The sequence below is a fragment of the Scyliorhinus canicula genome, chromosome 18 (assembly GCF_902713615.1).
Source record: "Scyliorhinus canicula chromosome 18, sScyCan1.1, whole genome shotgun sequence".
NCBI classification, from domain to species: Eukaryota; Metazoa; Chordata; class Chondrichthyes; order Carcharhiniformes; family Scyliorhinidae; genus Scyliorhinus; species Scyliorhinus canicula.
The window spans coordinates 110,723,801-110,747,098 of NC_052163.1; the positions used below are offsets into that span (position 1 = coordinate 110,723,801).

General features: G+C 50.7%; 1 protein-coding gene across 1 annotated transcript; it reads right to left on the bottom strand.

Annotated features, from left to right (window-relative positions):
- Positions 1–16,996: 16,996 nt before the first annotated feature.
- Positions 16,997–23,041, bottom strand: LOC119953716 (proteinase-activated receptor 3-like). Its single transcript, XM_038778266.1, has 2 exons — positions 22,735–23,041; positions 16,997–18,679 (listed from the first exon to the last, which is right to left on the bottom strand). The coding sequence occupies exons 1-2, from the start codon at positions 22,814–22,816 to the stop codon at positions 17,616–17,618; spliced, it is 1,146 nt and encodes a 381-aa protein (XP_038634194.1). The 5' UTR covers positions 22,817–23,041; the 3' UTR covers positions 16,997–17,615.
- Between the last annotated feature and the right edge of the window lie 257 nt (positions 23,042–23,298).

Consider the following 23,298-nt stretch of genomic DNA (forward strand, 5'->3'; position numbering starts at 1 on the left):
GTTGAGAGGGCTAGAATACAAGAGCAGGGATGTACTTCTAAGGCCGAATAAAGCTCTGATCAAACCCCATATGGAATATTGTGAGCAGTTTGGGGCCACGTATCTAAGGAAAGATGTGGCTGGCCTTCGAAAGGGCCCAAAGGAGGTTCATAAGAATGATCCTTGCAATGAGGAGCCTGTCGTATGAGGAATGGTTGAGCATTCTGGGTCTGTACTCGGAGTTTAGATGGATGAGGGGGGAATCTTAGGGCAGCACAGTGGCGCAGTAGTTAGCACAGCTGCCTCACGGCGCCAAGGTCCCAGGTTCGATCCCGGCTCTGGGTCACTGTCCGTGTGGAGTTTGCACATTCTCCCCGTGTTTGCGTGGGTTTCGCCTCCACAACCCAAAGATGTGCAGGCTAGGTGGATTGGCCACTCTAAATTGCCCCTTAATTGGAACAAATGAATTGAGCACTCTAAATTTATAAAAGAAAATGAGGGGGGATCTTATTGAAACTTACAGGATACTGGGAAGCCTGGATAGAGTGGACGTGGAGAGGATGTTTCCACCTGTAGGAAATACCAGAACCAGAGGGCATAATCTCAGACTAAAGGGACGATCCTTTAAAACAGAGATGAGGAGGAATTTCTTCAGCCAGAGGGTGGTGAATCTGTGGAACTCTTTGCCGCAGAAGGCTGTGGAGGCCAAATCACTGAGTATCTTTAAGACAGAGATTGATAAATTCTTGATTAATAAGGGGATCAGGGGTTATGGGGAGAAGGCAGGAGAATGGGGATTGAGAAAAATATCAGCCATGATTGAATGGCGGAGCAGACTCGATGGGCCAAGTGGCCTAATTCTGCTCCTATGTCTTACGGTCTTATTCGGCTCATTTAAATATGCAGATCTGAATTTCGCCCAGTAAAGATCCACATCTTACCAGCCAGAGCTAGTCAGGTGAATCGCCATCAACCAGCACCCGGAACAAACCCTTTATCTCCCTGCACATGCCTAATTCTGGGGGAGATGGGGTGGCCCTGTGGTGAGCCCCGTATGGCTACCTAAGGCTGGTGTGTATATGTGCACTGTTGTTCTACTGTTCTATTACCATCATTATCTCCACTGTTGTATATACTTACTGTTATTGCTGTTCTGTTATTGGTTGTTGCTGTTGTACTGTGGCAATGTTGTTATTGGTGCTGCTGTTGGCTCCGCCTGTAGCTCCGCCCCTCTGAGGGGGTATAAAGCCCGTCAATCTGGGGCAGTCTTGCAGTGCGGGAAGAGCTACAGGTTGGCACACTTTTAGTCTATTAAAAGCGTCGGTTCACTACTACTCAGCGGCTCGACTGAATTGAAGTCCATCAGCCCCTTGGAGGATATTTGGGAGGGCGGGCATGTGCAGAGGCTGAAGGACTACCACAAATAAACCACATCAGACATGATAACAGTGCAACAGTGAGTAATATTTACCAATGTGTGCTATGTGTAATAATCATCGCGCACCGTGAATTCAGAACACCTTCATTTTCTTTTCCCAACATTTTATCTCAGATCCACAGGCCTGCTGATCCGTTTGTCCTGCTGCCGTGGATCACCATGGCGACCGTTCCCTGGCGACCTGAGGCATGTGTATTGGAGGTGAATATCCATTTACCAAAGGAAGCAACAGAAGACATTCTGATGGTTTTTACAGCTGTTTATTGTGATAGTTCAGTACAAACACAGGTTTCCACTCTACCCTGCTGGATCCTTTCTCTGTCCAGCAGCACCCTCAAAATGGGGGGAAACTCTGAAGCACAAGTTTCAATGAACATCATCGCTCTCAATTTACTCTGAAGGAAGACCTGGTTTACTCTTAAAACGGGCATCATCCATTGCTGACATTGTCAACCTGGAGTTCCCCGCCTTACTTCGACTTTCCTGATGTGGAGCAGTTGATCCCTCTGTGGTCAGAGGATGAGGCTGAAGGTGACATGTGAGGTGGATTCCAAAGAGCCAGACGCCCTCAGAGAGTCCTGAGTGAAAGTTCCGGGAGTATCCAGCTGTTGCTTCCTCCCTTTGGATGCCTGCGGGTCCTTCCCATACTCCCTGAGGGAAAGGGGCACCTGGACAGAGGTGGAGGTGTCCCGTCCCCCTCTTGTGGAGCTTCCCTGTAACTGCAGCGATGGAGTGCAGGTCTATCATAATAATAATCTTCATTGTCACAAGTCGGGTTACATTAACATTGCAATGAAGTTACTGTGAACACCCCTATGTTGTCACATTCTGGCGCCTGTTCGGGTACACCGAGGGAGAATTCAGAATGTCCAATTCACCTAACAAGCACGTCTTTCGGGACTTGTGGGAGGGAACCGGAGCGCCCGGAGGAAACCCACGCAGACACGGGGAGAACGTGCAGACTCTCCGTGACCCAAGCCCGGGAATCGAACCTGGGAGCGTGGAACTGTGAAGCAACAGTGCTAACCACTGTGCTACCGCGAGGTCTACACCCATCTCCAGCAGAATCTGCTGCACCAGTGTCTCCATGGAGTCCGCCACCCTCCCTATGGTGACCTCCATGGATCACAGGTCAGCACCATTTTGTTGCCAATAGGCTGATAGTCTCATGTGACTCGAGTGGCACTCTGTTGAGGGTCTCTGCCTGATTTTTCCCCAGCACTTGCAGCATCCCCTGCCTCAGATGGAAGGCCGATTCTGGAGGCTCAACATCAGACTCGGACCTCGGAGAAACATCTTCCCCAGCAGACCTCCGGCTGCCGGTGACCTTGGCGGACCCCCCCCCCCCCCCCCCCCCCCCTCTCTCCTCCTGCTGCGGGCACATGCCCATACAGTAACCATAGAATGTGAGACCCTTACTAAACTAGGCCTAGTACCCCACCCAGGTGTGTGTCTCTGGACTGGTGGAGGGTGCAGGTGTCCACTGCGATGCCTTTACAGGTGCACTTTCTCCATCAGTGATGCCCTCACTCCTCTCTTGGCTTGTGCGCATGCTGGATGGAGCTTTGTCACTCTTGGGCCTTGCCCTCTTCCTGGTGGTATCTATTAGAGAGACAGGAGCGCGTGAGTGACAGAGTGAGCTGCCTCCAGCATGGAAGAACGCGTCTCTGAGGTTTCTTTGACATCCTGGATCCTTACTGGATGGAGGCTGCAATTCAAACTCTCCATTCCCTCAGAATCTACCGCACCCTTCTCCCTCTGTGCTGCCAGCCCCTCCTCAAAGTCAGTCAGTTCTTTCAAGTGTGACTGTCCCCTCCTGCTTGTCATAATATACACCAGTATATCATGGTGCAGACACACACTGATGGACACACACAGGGACCAATCAACATGTACAAACACCGCAGCCAATCACCAGTTAGAATACAAAAACTATAATGGCAGAGGGCACCACGGTTCCCGCTCATTCTGGGTGCTGCCTCTGAGTGTAACAACAACTTATCCAGCCCAGCACAGACTCACACCACACGCTGAGAGAATCAACTGGTTCGGACAAGGTTTAGGTCTGTAGTTTAAGTTAGCATCATTTAGACCCACAGTCACCGTGTGTTAGTTAGTTAGAAGTAGTTAATAAAATTGAGTTGAATCTTCATCTGTGTTGGAAGTGTCTGTTCATCTCTCAAGCCTACACAAGCCAACACAACACTGCTCTCTCTCACCCTCTCTCTCCCCCCTCTCTCTCTCTCTCCATTTTTCTCTTCCCCACACACCCCTCTCTCTCTCCCCTCTCTCCCTCCCCTCTTTCTCTCTCTCTCCCTATCTCTCTTTCTCCCCCCTCGCTCTCTTTCTCCCCATCTCTCTCTTTCTCTACCCCACCATTTTCTCTCACGCTCCTCACGCTCCCCCCTCTCTCTCCCTCTCTATATTTCTCTTTCTCTTCCCCCCATCTCGCTCTCTTTATCTCCTCCTCTCTCTCTCCCCCTCTCTCTCTCTTCCCCCCCCCCTCTCTCTCTCTTTCTGTCCCCATCCCCTCTCTCTCCCCCCTCTCTCTCCCCTCTCTCTCTCTCCTCTCTGATGCCTGATCAATTGCACAAAAGACTCAGATTGGTACAACTGTGGCTTTATTATAGTCAGATGCGTGGCCTCCTGCTGCAGCTGGCGAAATGGCTGATCAGAAGGAGGACACGCATATTTATACGGCTCCTTGTGGGCGGAGCTAGACGGCAGGGGCTACCGGCGAACCTGTAGTGCAGGTCCTACCTTACATCCCCTAATACAGGTGCACACAGTGGTTCACCACATTCACCCCCTGTTAAAAATGAGTCCGGCGGGGGTGGTGTGGAACTATATACAGTTTTGCAAATAATTTACAGTGGGGAGGGGGAAAAAATGTCCATTTTGATGGTCCGGTGCCCGTCGGAGGTTAAGCCGATCCGGTGGTTTGACGGTTCACTGGGAGTGACATAGGGTGGCGGCGATGTCGCCGCTGGCGGTGCTGGTGTCGCCGACGTCGGTGCTGTCAGTGTTGGTGCTGGCCAGTAGTCGGGTGACTCCAGGAGCGTGCCGAAATCTTCCTCGTCCTCTTGCGTGGGCATGAGAAGGAGTGATGGACCTGTTGGGGCTAATGTTGGGAGCGCCGTGGGAGGGGAGGGTGGCATGTGGGTGGGGGAGTGTGTGGGAGTGGAACCTGAGGGAGCCAGGTCCCTGAGCGAGACCGTATCCTGGCGGCCATCGGGGAACTCCATGTAGGCATACTGGGGGTTGGCGTGGAGCAAGTGTACCCTGTCCACCAAGGGGTCCGCCTTGTGGAGTCGGACATGCCTACATAGAAGGGCCGATCCTGGAGCTGCGAGCCAAGTCGGGAGCGACACCCCGGATGTGGACTTCCTGGGGAAGGCAAAGAGACGTTCATGGGGTGTGTTATTTGTGGCGGTGCACAGTAGTGACCGGATGGAGTGTAGTGCATCAGGGAGGACCTCCTGCCAGCGAGAGGCTGGGAGGTTTCTGGACTGTAGGGCCAGCTGGACGGCCCTCCAAACCATCCCGTTCTCCCTCTTCACCTGCCCGTTTCCCCGGGGGTTGTAGCTGGTTGTCCTGCTGGAGGCGATACCCCTGTTGAGCAGGAACTGACGCAGCTCATCACTCATGAACGAGGATCCCCTGTCACTGTGGATGTAGACGGGGAATCCGAACAGAGCGAAGATTGTGTTGAGGGCCTTGATGACGGTGGCAGACGTCATATCGGGGCATGGGATGGCGAAGGGGAATCTGGAGTATTCATCGACCACACTAAGGATGTAGGTGTTGCGGTCGGTGGAGGGGAGGGGCCCTTTGAAATCCACGCTGAGGCGTTCAAAGGGGCGGGAGGCTTTCACCAGGCGCACACGGTCTGGCCGGTAGAAGTGCGGCTTGCACTCCGCACAGACCTGGCAGTCCCTGTTGACTGTTCGTACTTCCTCGACGGAGTAGGGCAGATTGCGGGCTTTGACGAGGTGGTACAGTTGTGTGACCCCCGGGTGGCAAAGGCTGTCATGCAGGTCCCGGAGTCGGCCTACTTGTGCGCTGGCACATGCACCTCGAGAAAGGGCATCGGGGGCTTGTTGAGTTTGCCGGGGCGATACAAAATCTCATAATTATAGGTGGAGAGCTCGATTCTCCACCGCAAGATTTTATCATTTTTGATCTTGCCCCGCTGCGTGTTGTTGAACATGAAAGCTACTGACCGTTGGTCAGTGAGGAGAGTGAATCTCCTGCCGGCTAGGGAAGGCCTCCAATGCCGCACGGCTTCAACGATAGCTTGGGACTCTTCTTCGACGGATGAGTGCCGAATTTCAGAGGCATGAAGGGTGCGGGAAAAGATTGCCACGGGTCTGCCTGCCTGATTTAGAGTGGGGGCGAGGGCGACGTCTGATGCGTCGCTTTCTACTTGAAAGGGAGGTGCCTCGTCTACTCCGTGCATCCCGGCCTTGGCTATGTCTGCTCTGATCTGGGCGAAGGCCTGTTGTGCCTCGGCCGCAAGGGGGAATTGAGTGGACTGTATGAGTGGGCGGGCTTTGTCCGCAAAGTTTGGGACCCACTGGGCGTAGTAGGAGAAGAACCCCAGGCAGTGTTTGAGGGCCTTGGGGGAGTGGGGAAGGGGAAGCCCCATGATGGGGCACCTGCGGTCGGGATCAGGCCCCAGGAGTCCGTTTTGGACTACATAGCCAAGGATGGCTAGGCGGGTCGTGCGGAACACACACTTCTCCTTGTTGTCTGCAAGATTGAGGAGAGTAGCGGTGCGGAGGAATTTAGCGAGTTTGGCGTCGTGGTCCTGCTGGTCATGGGCGCAGATGGTGACATTGTCTAGGTACAGAAACATGGCCCGTAAATTGTACCGGTCGACCATTCGGTCCATCTCCCTTTGGAAGACCGAGACCCTGTTAGTGACGCCGAAGGGAACCCTAAGGAATTGATAGAGCCGACTGTCCGCCTCGAAGGCAGTGTAGGGACGGTCCGATTTACGGATGGGGAGCTGGTTGTAGGCGGATTTCAGGTCAATTGTTGAGAAGACCTGGTACTGCGCAATCTGGTTGACCATCTCAGATATGCGAGGGAGGGGGTACGCGTCGAGCTGCGTGTACCGATTGATGGTCTGGCTGTAGTCCACAACTATTCTGTGTTTCTCCCCCGTTTTTACTACTACCACTTGAGCTCTCGAGGGGCTGTTGCTGGCCTCGATAATACCCTCCCGAAGCAACCGCTGGACTTCGGACCTAATGAAGGTCTTGTCCTGGGTGCTGTACCGTCTGCTCCTGGTGGTGACGGGCTTGCAATCCGCAGTTAGATTGGCAAAGAGGGAGGGGGGTCAACCTTGAGGGTCGCAAGGCCGCAAACGGTGATTGGAGGTAGGGGTCCGCCGAATTTGAGGGTGAGGCTCTGGAGGTTGCACTGGAAATCCAGTCCCACCAATAGTGCAGCGCAGAGGTTGGGGAGGACATAGAGGTGGAAACCGCTGAATTCTACGCCCTGGACAGTGAGATTGACCATGCAGAACCCTCGGATCAGGACAGAGTGGGATCCGGAGGCCAGGGAGATCCGTTGGTTGGCGGGGTGGACCGCGAGGGAGCAGCGCCTTACCATGTCTGGGTGTATGAAGCTTTCGGTGCTCCCGGAGTCCAGCAGGCAAGAGGTCACGTGGCCGTTGATTTTCACCGTTGTCGAAGCGGTGGCCAGGTTGTGAGGACGAGACTGGTCCAGTGTCATCGAGGCGAGCTGCGGGTGGTCATCCGAGGTTTCAGATATAGAGCGTCGGCGACCCAGATCTGGCGTTCCAGCCCCATGGGGGAGACAGGATGGCGGCGTCCAGGGGTCCTGTAGGGAACAAAATGGCGGCGCCCATGGAGCGCACGTTGCGGGGATGGGGCAAGATGGCGGCGCCAATGGGCCGCACGTGGACTGAGGGGGGGGTGGCGGCGCCCACTGGATGCACCTGGCCCTGGGAGGAGAAGATGGCGGCGCCCATTGTGTGTTCGGCAGGGGGAGGGGGGCGATTGAGGGCGCGATAGCGGTGACAGCACGGGGCTGGCACACAGCTTCAAAGTGGCCCTTTTTACTGCAGGACTTGCAAGTGGCGGCACGGGCTGGGCAGCGCTGGCGGGGGTGCTTCTGCTGACCGCAGAAGGTGCACGGACTGGCGGGCAGCGCAGGCATATTGAGTAGGCAGGGTCCCAGCCGGGGGGGTCGTTTGCGGGGTCAAGGAGGGGTAGGACGGGTTGGCCGCGCGGTGAGCGGGGTAGGCCTGGATGTTACGAGATGCGACCGTCATGGAGAGCGCTAAAGCCTTTGTCTCCGGTAGGTCGAGTGTGGCCCCTTCCAGCAGTCGTTGTTGGATGGGGTCCGACGCAATCCCCATTACGAATGCGTCGCACATGAGGAGATTGGAATGTTCAGTGGCCGTAATGGCCTGACAGTCACAGTCCCGTACGAGTGGGATAAGAGGGTAGTTGTACGCGAGTGGCGAGTACGTGCCTTGCGAAGAGTGTGTTTGTCTTCTGAACTTAGTTTTCTTTAAGGAGTACCATCGCTTCTGCGTAACTCGGGGTGTCCTGGATCAACGGGAACATGCTGGAGCTCAACCTGGAGTACAGAACTTGCATCTTCTGAGCTTCCGTTGGCGTGGGGGTCGCAGCGTTGATGTAGGCCTCAAAACAAGCCAGCCAGTGATTAAAGTCCTTTCTGGCGTCGGGCGAGTGCGGATCCAGCTGCAGGCAATCTGGTTTAATTCTTATATCCATCTCTTAGTAAATCTGACTGTAATAAATTGATGGACGATCAATTGCACGAAAGACTCAGATTGGTACAACTGTGGCTTTATTACAGTCAGATGCGTGGCCTCCTGCTGCAGCTGGCGAAATGGCTGATCAGGAGGAGGACATGCATATTTATACGGCTCCTTGTGGGCGGAGCTAGCCGGCAGGGGCTACCGGCGAACCTGTAGTGCAGGTCCTACCTTACATCCCCTAATACAGGTGCACACAGTAGATCACCACTCTCTCTCTCCCCCATTCTCTCTCTTTATCTCTCTTTCTCTCCCCCCTCCCTCTCTACCCTCTCTCTCCTCTCTCTCTCCCCCCTTTCTCGCTCTCTCTATTTCTCTTTCTCTACCCACCCCCTCTCTCTCTCTTCCTCTCCCCTTCCCTCTCTTACCTCTCTCACTTCCCTCTCCCCCTTTCTCTCTCTATTTCTCTTTCTCTTCCTCCTCTCTCTTTCTCTGCCCCTCTCTCTCCCCCTTCCTCTCTCTCTTTACCCCCTCTCTCTTTTCTCCCTTTCTCTCTCCCCCCTCTCTCTCTCCCTCTCTCTCTCCTCTCTGTCCCCTCCTTTCTCTCTCTCTATCTCTCTTTCACTCCCCCTCTCACTCTTCTCTCTCTCCTCCCCTTTCTCTCTCTCTCTCTATCTCTCTTTCTCTCCCCCCTCTCTTTCTCCCCCTCCCTCTCTCTCTCTTTCCCCCTCTCTCTTTCTCTCTCTCTCTCCCCTCCCTCTCTTTCCCCTCTCTCTCACTCTCTTTCCGCGTCCGCTCCCTCTCTTTCCCCTCTCTCTCACTCAGCTCGCGTCCGCTACGATGACGATAAAGATCAACGGGCACGAGACGACCTGCCTCTTTGACTCCGGCAGCACAGAGAGTTTCATCCACCCTGCTACGGTAAGGCGCTGCTCCCTCCCGGTCCTCCCCGTCACCCAGAAAATCTCCCTGGCCTTCGGATCCCATTCCGTGCAAATCCGGGGTACTGCGTCGCCAACCTCTCCGTCCAGGGCGTAGAGTTCAGCAACTTCAGGTTCTGCATCCTCCCCCATCTCTGCGCTGCCCTGTTACTCGGCCTGGATTTTCAATGCCATCTCCAAAGCCAGACTTTAAAATTTGGCGGACCCCTGCTCCCCCTCACCGTCTGCGGCCTCACGACCCTTAAGGTCGATCCGTCCTCACTTTTTGCAAGACTCACCCCAGACTGTAAGCCCGTCACCACAAGGAGCAGACGGTACAGCGCACAGGACAGGACCTTTATCAGGTCGGAAATCCAATGGCTTCTGCGGGAGGGGGTCATTGAGGCCAGTATCAATATCTCCTGAACCAACAACAGGAATATCTCCTGATCCAACAACAACAGGAATATCTCCTGATCCAACAGCAACAGGAATATCCCCTGATCCAACTTCAACAGGAATATCTCCTGATCCAACAACAACAGGAATATCTCCTGATCCAACAACAGGAATATCTCCTGATCCAACAGCGACAGGAATATCTCCTAATCCAACAACAGGAATATCTCCTGATCCAACAGCAACAGGAATATCTCCTGATCCAACAACAGGAATATCTCCTGATCCAACAGCGACAGGAATATCTCCTAATCCAACAACAGGAATATCTCCTGATCCAACAGCAGCAGGAATATCTCCTGATCCAACAGCGACAGGAATATCTCCTGATCCAACAACAACAGGAATATCTCCTGATCCAACAACAACAGGAATATCTCCTGATCCAACAGTGACAGGAATATCTCCTGATCCAACAACAGCAGGAATATCTCCTGATCCAACAACAGGAATATCTCCTGATCCAACAACAACAGGAATATCTCCTGATCCAACAACAGGAATATCTCCTGATCCAACAACAGCAGGAATATCTCCTAATCCAACAACAGGAATATCTCCTGGTCCAACAACAGGAATATCTCCTGATCCAACAGCGACAGGAATATCTCCTGATCCAACAGTGACGGGAATATCTCCTGATCCAACTACAGGAATATCTCCTGATCCAACAACAACAGGAATATCCCCTGATCCAACAACAACAGGAATATATCCCGATCCAACAACAACAGGAATATATCCTGATCCAACAACAGGAATATCTCCTGATCCAACAGCAACAGGAATATCTCCTGATCCAACAAAGACAGGAATATCTCCTGATCCAACAGTACAGGAATATCTCCTGATCCAACAACAACAGGAATATCTCCTGATCCAACAGCGACAGGAATATCTCCTGATCCAACAGTGACAGGAATATCTCCTGATCCAACAGTGACAGGAATATCTCCTGATCCAACAGCAACAGGAATATCTCCTGATCCAACAGCAACAGGAATATCTCCTGATCCAACAGCGACAGGAATATCTCCTGATCCAACAGTGGCAGGAATATCTCCTGCTCCAACAACAGGAATATCTCCTGATCCAACAGTGACAGGAATATCTCCTGATCCAACAGTGACAGGAATATCTCCTGATCCAACAGCGACAGGAATATCTCCTGATCCAACAGTGGCAGGAATATCTCCTGCTCCAACAACAGGAATATCTCCTGATCCAACAGCAACAGGAATATCTCCTGATCCAACAACAACAGGAATATCTCCTGATCCAACAGTACAGGAATATCTCCTGATCCAACAACAACAGGAATATCTCCTGATCCAACAGCGACAGGAATATCTCCTGATCCAACAGTGACAGGAATATCTCCTGATCCAACAGTGACAGGAATATCTCCTGATCCAACAGCAACAGGAATATCTCCTGATCCAACAGCAACAGGAATATCTCCTGATCCAACAGCGACAGGAATATCTCCTGCTCCAACAACAGGAATATCTCCTGATCCAACAGTGACAGGAATATCTCCTGATCCAACAGTGACAGGAATATCTCCTGATCCAACAGCGACAGGAATATCTCCTGATCCAACAGTGGCAGGAATATCTCCTGCTCCAACAACAGGAATATCTCCTGATCCAACAACAACAGGACTATCTCCTGATCCAACAGTGGCAGGAATATCTCCTGCTCCAACAACAGGAATATCTCCTGATCCAACAACAACAGGAATATCTCCTGATCCAACAGTGACAGGAATATCTCCTGATCCAACAGCGACAGGAATATCTCCTGATCCAACAGTGGCAGGAATATCTCCTGCTCCAACAACAGGAATATCTCCTGATCCAACAGTGACAGGAATATCTCCTGATCCAACAGTGACAGGAATATCTCCTGATCCAACAGCGACAGGAATATCTCCTGATCCAACAGTGGCAGGAATATCTCCTGCTCCAACAACAGGAATATCTCCTGATCCAACAACAGGAATATCTCCTGATCGAACAACAGCAAGACTATCTCCTGATCCAACAGCAACAGGAATATCTCAGGATGCAGGACTGACAAGAACATCTCCAGGTACAGCAATGTCAGGAGGATCTACAGATCTAACAGTGAGAGAAATGTCCACTGATTAAGCAGCGTCAGGAAGATCTTCTGATCTAGCAGTGATGAGATGATCTCCTGATCTAGCAGTGATGAGATGATCTCCTGATCTAGCAGTGATGAGAAGATCTCCTGATCTAGCAGTGATGAGAAGGTCTCCTGAACCAACAATGACTAGAAGATCTCCTGATCCACAGCAACAGGAACAGGTCAAGATCCAGCAGTGACAGGATGTCCTCCAGATACAGCTGTAACAGAAAGGCGGCATTGTGGCGCAGTGATCATCCCTGCAGCCTCACGGCGCTGAGTACCCGGGTTCGATCCCAGCCCTGGGTCACTGGCCATGTGGAGTTTGTACATTCTCCTCCACAAACCAAAGATGTGCCAGGAAGGTAGATTGGCCATGATAAATTGCCCCCTAAATGGAAGCATTACAAAAAACCAAGAAGATCTCCAAATCGAATAGCGACAGGAATATCTCCTGAACCAACAGTGACAGGAATATCTCCTGATCCAACAGTGACAGCAAGATCTCTAGATCCATCAGTCAGATGAAGATCTCCTTATGCAACATTGACAGGAGTATCTCCTGATCCAATAGTAACATAAAGATCTCCAAATACAACAGTGACATAAAGATCTGAGACATGAGTGATAGGGAGATCTTCTGATCCAACAGTGACAGCAAGGTCTGCAGATCCCACCGTGACAGGAAGATATCCTGGTTCAACAGCGATGGGAAGATTGTCTGATCCAGCAGTGACAGGACGTTCTCCTGATCCAAATCTGACAGGGTTATCTCCTCATGCAACAAAGACAGGAAGATCTCCATATTCAAAAGCAACAGCAGAGTCTCCTGATCCAACAGTGACTGAAAGATCTCCTGGTCCAACAGTGACAGGAATATCATTAGATCCAACAGTGACAGGAAACTCTCCTGATTCAACATTGGTGGAATCACACCAGTTCCAACAGTGACATAAAGTTTTCCTGATCCAATAGTGACAGGGAGATCTCCCGAATTAGCAACAAAGAACAAAGAAAAGTACAGCACAGGAACAGGCCCTTCGGTCCTCTAGGCCTGTGCCGACCATGCTGCCCTCCTAAACTAAAATCTTCCACACTTCCTGGGTCCGTATCCCTCTATTCCCAAACTTTTCATGTATTTGTCAAGATGCCCCTTAAATGTCTGCTTCCAAGACCTCCTCCGCAGTGAGTTCCAGGCACCCACCACCCTCTGTGTAAAAAACTTGCCTTGTACATCTCCTCTAAACCTTGCCCCTCGCACCTTAAATCTATGCCCCTGAGTAATTGACCCCACTACCCTGGGAAAAAGCCTGTGACAAGAAGTTCTCCAGATTTAGCAGTGACAGGAAGTTCTCCAGATTTAGCAGTGACAGGAAGTTCTCCAGATCTAGCAGTGGCAGGAAGTTCTCCAGATCTAGCAGTGACAGGACGTTCTCCAGATCTAGCAGTGACAGGAAGCTCTCCAGATCTAGCAGTGACAGGAAGTTCTCCAGATCTAGCAGTGACAGGAAGTTCTCCAGATCTAGCAGGGACAGGAAGTTCTCCAGATCTAGCAGTGACAGGAAGTTCTCCAGATCTAGCAGTGACAGGAAGTTCTCTAGATCTAGCAGTGACAGGAAGTTCTCCAGATCTAGCAGTGACAGGAAGTTCTCCAGATCTAGCAGTGACAGGAAGTTCTCCAGATCTAGCGGTGACAGGAAGTTCTCTAGATCTAGCGGTGACAGGAAGTTCTCCAGATCTAGCAGTGACAGGAAGTTCTCCAGATCTAGCAGTGACAGGAAGTTCTCCAGATCTAGCGGTGACAGGAAGTTCTCTAGATCTAGCAGTGACAGGAAGTTCTCCAGATCTAGTAGTGACAGGAAGCTCTCCAGATTGAACAATGACAGGAAGATCTCTGATCCAGCAGTGATAGGAAGATCCCCAGGCGCAACTGTGGCAGGAGGTCCCCCCCATCCCTCATGCTCACTCAACAAAAGATTTGGAGGTCACATTCTCTGCAGAGGATTGTTGGATTTCCACCGATGGGAGGTAAAGAGCTACGATACTTGTTACCCCCAATGGCGTATTTTTTTTAACGGAAGTCCAAAGATGTGCAAGTTAGGTGGATTGGACATGATAAATTGCCCGTAGTGTAAGGTTAATGGGGGGATTGTTGGGTTACGGGTATACGGGTTACGTGGGTTTAAGTGGGGTGGTCATTGTTCGGCACAACGTCGGGGGCCGAAGGGCCTGTTCTGTGCTGTACTGTTCTATGTTCTATGTTCTAAGAATATTAAGGAAAGGATGTTTGAATGTGGCCAATCACCTTACGCCGGACCAGAGGGCACGAATTCTCAGACTAATGCAATTGGTCCGTGTGAGCCTGAGCTGAGAGAATGAGTGAGGTGTAGCGAGGAGCAGGATGATGTTTGATGGGGTCACACAGAAGAGGATTGGAATGATAGTACTACCTGGCTTGACCCATCCACTTCAAGACATGAGCCCGTGACCTTCCCTGGCTACTTCTGCCCTCCTTAACCTCTAACGGCCAACTTTGACTGTCGGATTTCCTCTCAATGCAGGCACTTCTCAGAAAATGTCATGGGGCAGATAATTTTCGACTAATGAAAATGGTTCAGACCCATACACCCTGCTGGAGCGATTGCTGCTCCCGGATGTGGAAGGGGAGGGAAGAATTGGGGATATATACAAGTGGCTGGGGGAGTAAGCAGGCGAGCGGGTGGTGAAGATCAAGGGGAAATGGGAAGTGGAGTTGGGAGGGGAGATCAGTTGGGGAGTATGGAATGAAGCACTGCGAAGGATAAACGGGACCTCCTCTTTTGCGAGGCTGAGCCTGATACAGTTTAAGGTGGTGCACAGGGTGCATGTGACTCGGGCGAGAATGAGTGGGTTCTTTCAGGGGGTAGCAGATGAGTGTGAGAGGTGTGGGCGGGGGCCAGCGAATCATGGGCACATGTTTTGGGGTTGCGAAAATTGGGAAGATTCTGGGCGGGGGTGTTCGTGGTCTTAGCCAGGAGAGTGGAGGAGGAGGTGGACCCGGACCCTTTGGTGGCGATATTTGGGGTCTCAGAGAAGCCGGAGCTCATGGAGAAGAGGAAGGCTGATGTCTTGGCCTTCGCCTCTCTGATTTCATGGCGGCGAATTTTGCTGGAGTGGCGCTCAGCCTCGCCACTGGGGTAGTGGCATGGTTGGGTGACCTGTATGACTTCCTGCGGTTAGAGAAGATAAAGTATGAGTTAAGGGGCTCTTCAGAGGGGTTTGAGGAAAGGTGGTGGATGTTAGTGACTGTGTTTGAGGGGCTGTTTGTCGCAGGGAAGGGGGAGGGGGGGGGAGGTGAAACAGAGGAAACATCTGTACAGACTGTATAGTTGATTGTAGGAAAGCATGTTTCCCGGGGTGTTTGTTCGCTGTAACGTGTTTTGATGCATGTTTTTAATAAAATACATTTGAAAAAAAAAGAGAATGGTTCAGACCCCTAGCTGCACTGATGGGAGCTCTGTTGCCCACATATTAACAGCAGCTCATTAAAACTCCACATAGAAGGTTTGAACACAGTTACGTTCTAAAACTTGCCGAAATGAAAACAAAATTTTCTGAAACCAGCCTGGCAAAACTGAGCAGGAAGAAACAAAACAGGATTTGAGTTCCATCGAGTAAAGTTACACGGAGAAGGCATAATGAGCAAATTTATTTTAATATATCAAATTATAAATCATCTGTCCGATTAATAGCAACAATACTGTAAATACAATCGTAAAAATATAATGCTAGCAGAATACTGGTGACAAAGTAACTAACCAGTTCGATAAATTATTTGAGCTGTGATTTAAACTCAGCCATTTTTCAGGCGCCTTAGAAATCTCAGTTTCTTCTCTTGGGATTACGATATAGACAAGGGATTAACTCTGATGCACAAGAAGTTGCTTTGTCATTGCTGACGTCAAGGACTACATTCCATCTAACCAGGTGTGGTGATCGTAGATTTGACTAGATGCAATACAACTGAGCAAACACTAGAGGGAGCACGGGAGAGCTATAAGTACACCGGGACAGGAAGTGAGGACACACTTCACGGAAGGCAGAACTCGTAGCAGGACACGGACACACAAGCAGCCAGCATTAGAGGTAGCCGTAAGTTAAGCTCTGAAGAGAGAACGAGTTCACAATAAAGCATCTTCTCCACATTTGAGACTACGAACTTTATTAAGACACGAGGAACAACACATGGTACCAGGAGTGGCTTCAGAAGCTTACTACAGGACAACTCCAGGGTTCCCTGAAACCTTCCAATAGAGGAATTCCCATGGGAATTTACCCTCTAATATTTAGCAGAAGCGAGGAGGCTGAATGGGGTTTAGATGTTCTTGGTGGTGACACTTGGAGTAATAACCCTAGTTTTAGCAGTAGAGAGTGAGTCTGAGATGTGACTGAAGTGAATGGAGGCTCCAGCAGTTTGGGGATCCTCTGCTAGATGTAGAATCCGGTTTACTGATGCATGTGTCTCTCTCTGAAGTGTCAGGGAAGGTGAGATATTGACCTCAGATCACCACCTGGGGGAAACCAAAAATTATTCCAGAAAGCATTTTGAAATATTAGGAAGAATAATTTCTTCCACAGTAACTGAGTGACCAGATTCTGGAGTAATTTCATCACAGAGTTACACAGAAATTTATCAATATAAATGTTGGAACTATAAATCATCACAGCACAAATGTAGGCAAATCCCAAATCCTCAAACTAATCCCACTGTCCCACTCTCTCCTCATAAACTCTGTATCAATCCCAAACTAATCCCACTGCCCCACTCTCTCCACATAGCCCTGTATCAATTCCAAACTAATCCCACTGCCCCACTCTCTACACATAGCCCTGTATCAATCCCAAACTAATCCCACTGCCCCACTCTCCACACAGCCCTGTATCAATCCCAAACTAATCCCGCTGCCCCAATGTCTCCTCATAAACTCTGTATCAATCCCAAATTAATCTCAATGGCCCAACCCTCTACCCATAGCCTGTATCAATCCAAAACTAATCTCACTGGCCCACTCTCTCCCCATAGCCCTGTATCAATCCCAAACTAATCCCACTGCCCCACTCTCTCTCCCCATAGCCCTGTATTAATCCCAAACTAATCCCTCTGCCCACTCTCTCTCCCCAGCCCTATATCAATCCCAAACTAATCCCACTGCCCCAGTCTCTCCACATAGCCCTGTATCAATCCCAAACTCATCCCACTGCCCCACTCTCTCTCCCCAGCCCTGTATCAATCCCAAACTAATCCCACTGCCCCACTCTCTACCCATAGCCCTGTAATAATACCAGATTAATCCCACTGCTCCAACTCTCTCCACATAGCCCTGTATCAATCCCAAACTAATCTGCCCCGCCCTCTCTCCTAGTCCTCCGATCCAAATATTTCTGTTTGCAGGTGGGATGGTTTCTGCTTCACCATTTCCTGCAGCAGGATTTTGCTCCGACAACTAACGACATTCCTCCTATTGCCTTTGTGGTCATTTTAAGGCAATCCCTTGTCACTTATTCCCCATCCAGAGAAAATGGTCTTTCCCAATCTGCCTCTCAAAACCTTTCTTAATATTGAGAACTCTGTTAAATCCCCTCCTGATAAAGCCTCCTCCCCCGCCAATGTGTAATATTGGCTAGTTTGCATTGACCACACTCTGTGCCCAGTCCCAAACTGGACACAGCTCACAATCTGTCACTTCACCGGACCCTCGATAATTCTTTCCTTACTCATGCATTCTGTCTCTCCATTTATTCAGCTCAGAATTGGGTTTGCCCTACTTTGATGGATTATCTTCCTGTATTTGGCTCTCAGGAAATTCCTGCTCTGAATCCCTCGGTTTCTCCTGATCCAAACCTTTCCACACATTTCCGTTCACTCCCATTCCATTTAAACACGCTTTGCGGGTGCCATGGCCTTGGATACTGATGAGCTGTCTGTGTGAATAAGTGTTTTCTTGGACCCTGCGCCCTTTGTAACCTTACTAAGCCATCTTATACTTCTCACCTTGTCCCTGAACTCATCCGAGATGTAATAGTAAATGAAGGGGTCGATGCAGTTATTGAAGGTGCTCAGCACCAGGCAGAGCATGTAGAATAAATACAGCTCACTGCTATCCCACAGCCGATACTCGGAGTGATGGATGAGCAGGATTATGTTACTGGGAGTGAAACAGACCAAATACACGATCAGCACCAATACCATGGCTCTTATGGCTTTCGCATATTTGTCATCATTGATCATCAGCTTTTTGATTATGGACACATAGCAGAATATAGTAACAAAACAAGGAATAAGGAACTCGAACACAACTAAACACACAAAGTAGTAAAAGAAATAACCGGACTGCAATTCTCTTGGCAAAACGTCGTGGCAGGTGGTGACGTTCAGGTCCTGGATCAGGTATGTCTGCTGCTGGGTGAGAAACGGTATCATGGAGGCTGTGACAATCAACCAGATCAACAAACAACAACAAACAGCAAACCCATTGTCCCTGAAGCGCCTGGAGAGGAATGGACGCACCAGAGCGAAGTATCTGTCGATGCTGATGAAGGTGAGCAGCAGGATGGAGCAGTACATGTTCCCATAGAAGAAGGCGGTCATCGCCCGACAGAGACCCTCGCCAAAGAGCCAGTCGTTGCCCAGGAGGTGGTAGGAGATCTTGAACGGCAGCACCAGGATCAGCAGAAGGTCGGCGGCAGCCAGGTTGATCAGGAAGATGGTGGATGGCAACCGCTGGACCTTAGTGATGAGATTGTACACAGCCATCCCATTGGTTGGAAGGCCAATGACAAAGATGATGATATAAAGGGCAGGGGTCAGGGCTGTGGTGATGCTGCTGGTTAGGTGATACTTTCCTGATTCGTTTAAAACGTACTTTTGATTGTTTGACACCTTTGTTGGAATAGGATCAAGGGCTAAACCTCTTCCAAGTTCAATTTGTCCTGAGAACTCTATACAGACAAAAAGAAACTGAAACATTAGAATCACCGGTTGCTATGTTTAATACTCCCCAATCTTTTCAATGACAATTTCCTGCTCCGTTCCTTTGCTCAGATCTTTCATATGTCTCAAGTCTCTTTCACCATGTGCCCAAGTAGCTAAGGGCCTGTAAAGTTAGGCCAGATACAGAATTGGACAATCTAACTTAGGCAGCAGCCAACAGTTGAGCAGCCAGGCCTGATGGGAATTCGGACAGGCCATGTTTAAACACAGACAGTGGCCAGAGGCAAGCCTGGGCAAGCCTGGACTTGTCCTGGAAGCTGGGTCTCGACCTTGGTCAAATAAGGACATTGTTTTGTGTATCTGCCAGCATCGTCCAGATTCACTGGCGGCTCAGTTACCACATATGGAAATATGGAAAGGGCTACAAACACTCTGGGTACCTAAGGATGGACACCCAGGGTGCTCCTGGCATCTTCCATATAAACAATCGGCAATCCTATTGGATGTTGCCCCTGCCCCCCACACACACACACAAACACACACATATCCCGGTAGCCTAATTGGCTGGAAGCCAGATAATCTTCCAGAAAGCCCTGAGAAAGAGGGAAGGGTGTATAAGAAGAGAGACCTGAAGGCCACCCCCAACCAAGACTCCACCAACCTGTAAAGACACGGCGACAGCGGAAGAGGGTATGTGAGGCCAACCCTTGCGAAGAAGACCCTGAGTTCTGACCCGGAATGGGCAAGCTCAGCAAAGACATGGAGTATCCAGCAAAGGAACCTGGCCAAACTCAACTGCACGGGTAGTATCAGAGTCAGACTTGCTGATGAGTGAGATTGGGGCAGAGGCTGAGGTTTCTCTACTGATACAGAGACAGTGCTGAGCTCATCGCCATGGGAAACCCAGCCATGGGTCAGAGTGGCAAACCACATCTACAGATTCTCCAACAATCATGACTGGGATTGTAGAATCTACACCCACACTCCCTCTACACTGTCCCCATCAAACACTGACAGGAAAGTACAGCACGGGGTTAAAAATAGAGTAAATCTCCCTTTACACTGTACCCATCAAAGACTCCCAGCACAGATACAGCACAGGGTTAGATACAGAGTAAAGCTCCCTCTACACTGTCCCCATCAAACACTCCCAGGACAGATACAGCACAGGGTTAGATACAGAGTAAAGCTCCCTCTACGCTGTCCCCATCAAACACTCCCAGGACAGGTACAGCACGGGGTTAGATACAGAGTAAAGCTCCCTCTACACTGTCCCCATCAAACACTCCCAGGACAGGTACAGCACGGGGTTAGATACAGAGTAAAGCTCCCTCTACACTGTCCCCATCAAACACTGCCAGGACAGGTACAGCACGGGGTTAGATACAGAGCAAAGCTCCCTACACACTGTCCCCATCAAACACTCCCAGGACAGGTACAGCACGGGGTTAGATACAGAGTAAAGCTCCCTCTATACTGTCCACATCAAACACTCCCAGGACAAGTACAGCACGGGGTTAGAAACAGAGTAAAGCTCCCTCTACACTGTCCCCATCAAACACTCCCAGGACAGGTACAGCACGGGCTTTGATACAGAGTAAAGCTCCCTCCACACTGTCCCAATCAAACACTCCCAGGACAGGTACTGCACGGGGTTAGAAACAGAGTAAAGCTCCCTCTACACTGTCCCCATCAAACACTCCCAGGACAGGTACAGCACGGGGTTAGAAACAGAGTAAAGCTCCCTCTACACTGTCCCCATCAAACACTCCCAGGACAGGTACAGCACGGGCTTAGATACAGAGTAAAGCTCCCTCTACACTGTCCCAATCAAACACTCCCAGGATAGATACAGCACGGGGTTAGATACAGAGTAAAGCTCCCTCTACACTGTCCCAATCAAACACTCCCAGGACAGGTACTGCACGGGGTTAGATACAGAGTAAAGCTCCCTCTACACTGTCCCCATCAAACACTCCCAGGATAGATACAGCACGGGGTTAGATACAGAGTAAAGCTCCCTACACACTGTCCCCATCAAACACTCCCAGGACAGATACAGCCCGGGGTTAGATACAGAGTAAAGCTAACTTTACAGTCTGGAGCGCATTGCCTGGGAGGGTGGTAGAGGCGGGTCACCTCACATCCTTTAAAAAGTACCTGAATGAGAACTTGGCATGTCTTAACATTAAGGGCTATGGGCCAAGTGCTGGCAATGGGATTAGGAATGGCAGATCAGGTGCATTTCATGTGGCGGTGCAGCAGACTCGATGGGCTGAAGAGCCTTTTCTGCACTGTATTTTTCTTTAATTCTGTGAACTCTACACTGCCCCATCAAACATTCCCAGGACAGGTACAGCACAGGCTTAGATACAGAGTAATGCCAAATATACATGGTCCCGATCAAACACTCCCAGGAAAGGTACAGCATGGGGTTAGATACAGAGTAAAGCTCCCTCTACACTGTCCCCATCAAACACTCCCAAGACAGGTACAGCACAGGGTTAGATACAGAGTAAAGCTCCCTCTACACTGTCCCCATCAAACACTCCCAAGACAGTTACAGCACAGGGTTAGATACAGAGTAAAGCTCCCTCTACACTGTCCCCGTCAAACACTCCCAGGGTAGGTACGGCACGGGGTTAGATACAGAGTAAAGCTCCCTCTACACTGTCCCCATCAAACACTCCCAGGACAGGTACAGCACGGGCTTAGATACAGAGTAAAGCTCCCTCTACACTGTCCCCATCAAACACTCCCAGGACATGTACAGCACGGGGTTAGATACAGAGTAAAGCTCTCTCTACACTGTCCCCATCAAACACTCCCAGGGCAGGTACAGCACGGCTTAGATACAGAGTAAAGCTCCCTCTACACTGTCCCCATCAAACACTCCCAGGACAGGTACAGCACGGGCTTAGATACAGAGTAAAGCTCCCTCTACACTGTCCCCATCAAACACTCCCAGGACATGTACAGCACGGGGTTAGATACAAAGTAAAGCTCCCTCTACACTGTCCCCATCAAACACTCCCAGGACATGTACAGCACGGGGTTAGATACAGAGTAAAGCTCCCTCTACACTGTCCCCATCAAACACTCCCAGGACATGTACAGCACGGGGTTAGATACAGAGTAAAGCTTCCTCTACACTGTCCCCATCAAACACTCCCAGGACAGGTACAGCACGGGCTTAGATACAGAGTAAAGCTCCCTCTACACTGTCCCCATCAAACACTCCCAGGACATGTACAGCACGGGGTTAGATACAGAGTAAAGCTCTCTCTACACTGTCCCCATCAAACACTCCCAGGGCAGGTACAGCACGGCTTAGATACAGAGTAAAGCCAGCGCCGGCCCTAGGGTTGCTGGTGCCCCGGGCAAGATGAACTTCGGCGCCCTTGGGGGGGGGGGCGGGGCCGAGGGGGGGGGGCGGACCCGAGGGGGGGGGCGGGAGGGGCGGACCCGAGGGGGGGCGGGGGGGGACCGAGCCGGGGGGGGGGGGGGTGGACCGGGGGGGGCCGCCCTGGTGGAGGGCGGCCACCGCGCATGCGCTGGTTGGCACCGGCCCAACTGCGCATGCGCGGGACCCGAGTCTCTGGCGCCCCCTAGCACATGGCGCCCCGGGCGACTGCCCGAGTTGCTGGTGCCTTGAGCCGGCCCTGAGTAAAGCTCCCTCTGCACTGTCCCCATCAAACATTCACAGGACAGGTACAGCGCGGGGTTAGATACAGAGTAAAGCTCCCTCTACACTGTCCCCATCAAACACTCCCAGGGAAGATACAACATGGGGTCAGATACAGAGTAACGCCCTCTCTCCACTCTATGATTCAGCACTTAGTGGCTGTCCAGTGGTTCGATGCTGTTAAGTTATTTCACAGGTTCAGTGCAGAGTGAGAATAATGTTGAATTGACATCGGTTACTCTCCATATCTTGCTCACAGACAGTGTTTAAGAAATTCAGAATGCCCAGCGGGAAAGAGCAGAATAAACATTAAGAGAAAGGGTCATTTTTCTTTTCCACTGCAGTTTGTGCTGCTGGCCTGAAAGTTTGATGTCTTACCTTCCTCTGAGTGACAGAGATCTGCAGATGAGAGCAGGATGGCTGAGACAGCGAGAACGTTCAATGTTCGAGTCAGGTCCATCGTTGCAGAACAAACACAGCTTGTCCTCGGAACATCAGCTGCCTCTGGATTGACTGTTCGGAGCGTCTTTGCTGTCGTCTCTCCCCTTTTATTTGGGGAGAGATTCTGGGAGGCCTGTCACACTCAGATTAGGAGCTTGCGTCACGTTCAGGCACTCATACTGCCCTTTATCAAAAGGCTCACAGGAACCTCAGGAACCCGCAGTTCCTGCATTGTCCCAATCAGCGATTAGAAGAGGTGGGAAAAGTACCTCACAAAAGTCTTGTTTCTTACAGTTTAGTTTTAAAAATTAATTTACACTATTTTTACAAAAGCAGAAAGGTATTGGTTCAGGACCAAAAAATGAAATAAGCACAGCACCACATTAGCGGGTTAAACTCGACCAGACTGGCCTTGCTTCAGAGGGGTTAGTGTTTATGAAGCAGTGAAACATCTGGGCTCCTCCAACAGGAGAACGCTGAGGGGAATCATTGAGAAGATCC

What these genes read in the sequence shown, in the direction of transcription:
- LOC119953716 (XM_038778266.1), bottom strand. Translation starts at nt 22,816, where the DNA reads ATGGACCTGACTCGAACATTGAACGTTCTCGCTGTCTCAGCCATCCTG. An exon ending in TCTCTGTCACTCAGAGGAAG is followed by an intron (nt 18,680 to 22,734) that starts GTAAGACATCAA and finishes TTGTCTGTATAG; the next exon opens with AGTTCTCAGGACAAATTGAA.